The 2627-nt window shown below is 43.6% G+C and overlaps 1 protein-coding gene across 1 annotated transcript; it reads left to right on the forward strand. All coding sequences in view use genetic code 11, as the record gives it.

Moving 5' to 3' along the window:
* Positions 1 to 7: 7 nt before the first annotated feature.
* On the forward strand, positions 8 to 1990 carry EGR_09122 (origin recognition complex subunit; the record flags this gene model as incomplete). The annotated part of the gene is made up of 5 exons (XM_024498371.1): positions 8 to 49; positions 766 to 876; positions 1398 to 1703; positions 1775 to 1828; positions 1904 to 1990. 5 exons carry the CDS (start codon positions 8 to 10, stop codon positions 1988 to 1990), a joined length of 600 nt encoding a protein of 199 aa, XP_024347238.1.
* Positions 1991 to 2627: the final 637 nt, after the last annotated feature.

The following is a 2627-nucleotide window of genomic DNA, read 5'->3' on the forward strand; positions in this document are numbered from 1 at the left end:
TTTTCGTATGCGACGTTCTTCCGTCTTTCTAGATGCCGTTTTTACGGAGGTATAGTGGAAACACTTGGTTGTAGGGTTTTGCCGCTTTTCTTTCCCCGTTTCAATATGCAGGTTCACGACTTATTATTAGGACCCCGGCAGCATTAGGTGTGACCCGTTTGCTGAAATAGCTTCTCAAAGTCATTCAATTTCAGCTCCTGGGTCACTAGGCAAGGAGTCTTAGATAACGGCTAGCAAATCGTCTACTGCTTCAAGGGCTAGATTAGCACTTCGACTTTAATAAGTTCAGCCTTTGCCCCTAATGGATTTAGATACCTACGTTAGATACGGGATTATAAATGGTGTCAGGCATCTCCACATTGGTGCAGCTCCCCAATCCTTTCCCCAGGTCATTCATTATAGGTCTCTGAAAAGTATTAGCGTAGAAAAGGACTGGAGGGTATTAAGCAAGACTAAAGGGCCCTGTCGCCAAGATGGAAGTCGACATCACGGAGACTGAAGAGTCCGCATGGTTGAATACGTATTTGCAATAAGCATTCTTTTGTTACGATGGCCTCTTTAGACTAATGTATTACGTCCTTTTTTATTGTATGCCGACTAGATTAAATGTAGGTTTTTTTGCGCCAAGAGAAAATGTCTTTTTTGACAGTCCCATGCCGTGAACACTATGTGCTTCTCAGGAAGGCAAAAGATAATCCAGCTTTTCCAGTAGATCTTTTTTATGAAGTGCTTGGGTCTGCTCTAACACCCAAAATCTTTTTTCAGCTTTTCTATGTGCCGGGATTTCGTGCGTCGCCACCGATAATTCGGTGCCTGATCGACAAAATGCACAATTGCCTTGATTATTCAATCAAGAATCTGCTCGATCGTTATAAGGTGAGGTTTCTCTTTGAGTGTTTTATATTTGCTGCTGAAGTAGATTGGTTGCATGCTTTGAATAAAACATTGGGATAGATAGATCTTTTTCATATTCAATTGTTGAACACGTTCGATGCTGGTGTCGGAAGAAAATAGGCCACCATAGCTGAGCTGTTTTGTTTGCAAATGACGCTAGTGCTTGTACTGCCAAACCGCTGCTCAGACTTTAGTAATTGTAGTTATCCTCCCCAGCTCAAGAGAATCTCATATCTGCTTCAGTATTTTGAAATCGGCTTGTTTACAACTTATGATTTGGTGCAAACAATTGCCACAAACTAACTTACACGAAGCTCATGTCACGTATTTGTGGCGTCGGGTTCAGGTGAGAAGATCTTAGCTTCACATTTGACGTTGTCAGTGGACGTATCGGCACAAGGCGTATCGAGTGCGTTCATGCGTTAGGTTTGTCAGGCTAACGTGGACCATGGCGCTATTTACTGTATTGCACAGTCAGGCTGCGTAACTCTGCCACATTTCAGGTAGCAGTTTTGAAGCACTATTTGACCCTGCCTCATCCGCAATTACTGGCGCCACTGGAGGAAGCCGAGAAGTTTCTTTCCTCCATCAGTGATGCAGAGTTACCGCGCTTTGTTAGCACCTACCCTTCCCTTCTCTCGTTCCCGGTAAACATGGAGGTCGACCAGAGTACTCACTTTGTGGTAACTCGACAGTTATTGCAGGATTCGCTCCTCAGGCACTGGCTCGTTCAACTCATTCTCCCCTTTGTGATCAAATGGGCGCTTGCTTTGTTTGGAGACCTTCACAAGCATCCCATGACTGACAATGTGAGTTCTTTTCGGTGATTATCTGGTGATTGAATTAATGATCGTCCTCATTTCTGCCTTTGGTTACGTAGATTGCCGGCCTTTATTGCGATTGGATTGCTGGTCGCCTAATAAGTGAGCAGATTGTTCGTAGGTTCAGGTAAGCCGTTAAATGACTTCACTTTTGATTTGTTTGAATAAACTTGCTTCACTGATGCCAGTTTATCTGGCTTAACACATTCGCCGCTAGTGTCACAGACATGCGAATTCCTATCCTCTTACCTGATATTGGTGTTACAAATATTTGACTTGCGTTCTTTACGGATTTGTAAAAAGCCGCTTATGTTAAATTGTGTGCCACAAACGCATTAGCCAGACTTGGTGCAGAGCAAGAGATGCACAAGGTGAGCAAGTAGTTTCATGCGGTGTTCACGGTGAATACCCAATAACTGTTTGCGTGTGCATGCTACTAAACGCTATTCGATATGTTAATCGCATTTACAATCTACCATTCCTTCCCGATGACGAGGCACGAGCCTGCATCGCATTCTGCTTTTGTCAAATATTCTAATTCGGGAAACAAAGGCCTAACCTTGGTCACCTTGGTCTCTGTCGCACATCCTCCCCAACCCTGTGGTATGTAATTGTCTAATTTGACGCGGTGATGACCATTTGAAGCCAAAGGAAATAAAAGGAAACTACGAAGTGTCAATGCTCTTGCATAAGTTCTGCAAATTGGCGCCTTACACTGCGTTATTTCCCAAAGACATGGTTTTCTTGCTATTAACTAGCCTTGGGTGTTCTTAAAGGGGTTTCTTTTTTGCACATTCGAAGCTTTTTGCTGCATCTACTTCTCAAAGGTAATTGTTTGGACTCCAGCGAGTGAACAATTTCGTCTTCAGTGCGCCGCACAAACGGGGCTTAGTCTCCTGAAAATGAAGTGTT

The sequence above is a fragment of the Echinococcus granulosus genome, assembly GCF_000524195.1.
Source record: "Echinococcus granulosus chromosome Unknown EG_S00132, whole genome shotgun sequence".
Taxonomy (NCBI): Eukaryota; Metazoa; Platyhelminthes; class Cestoda; order Cyclophyllidea; family Taeniidae; genus Echinococcus; species Echinococcus granulosus.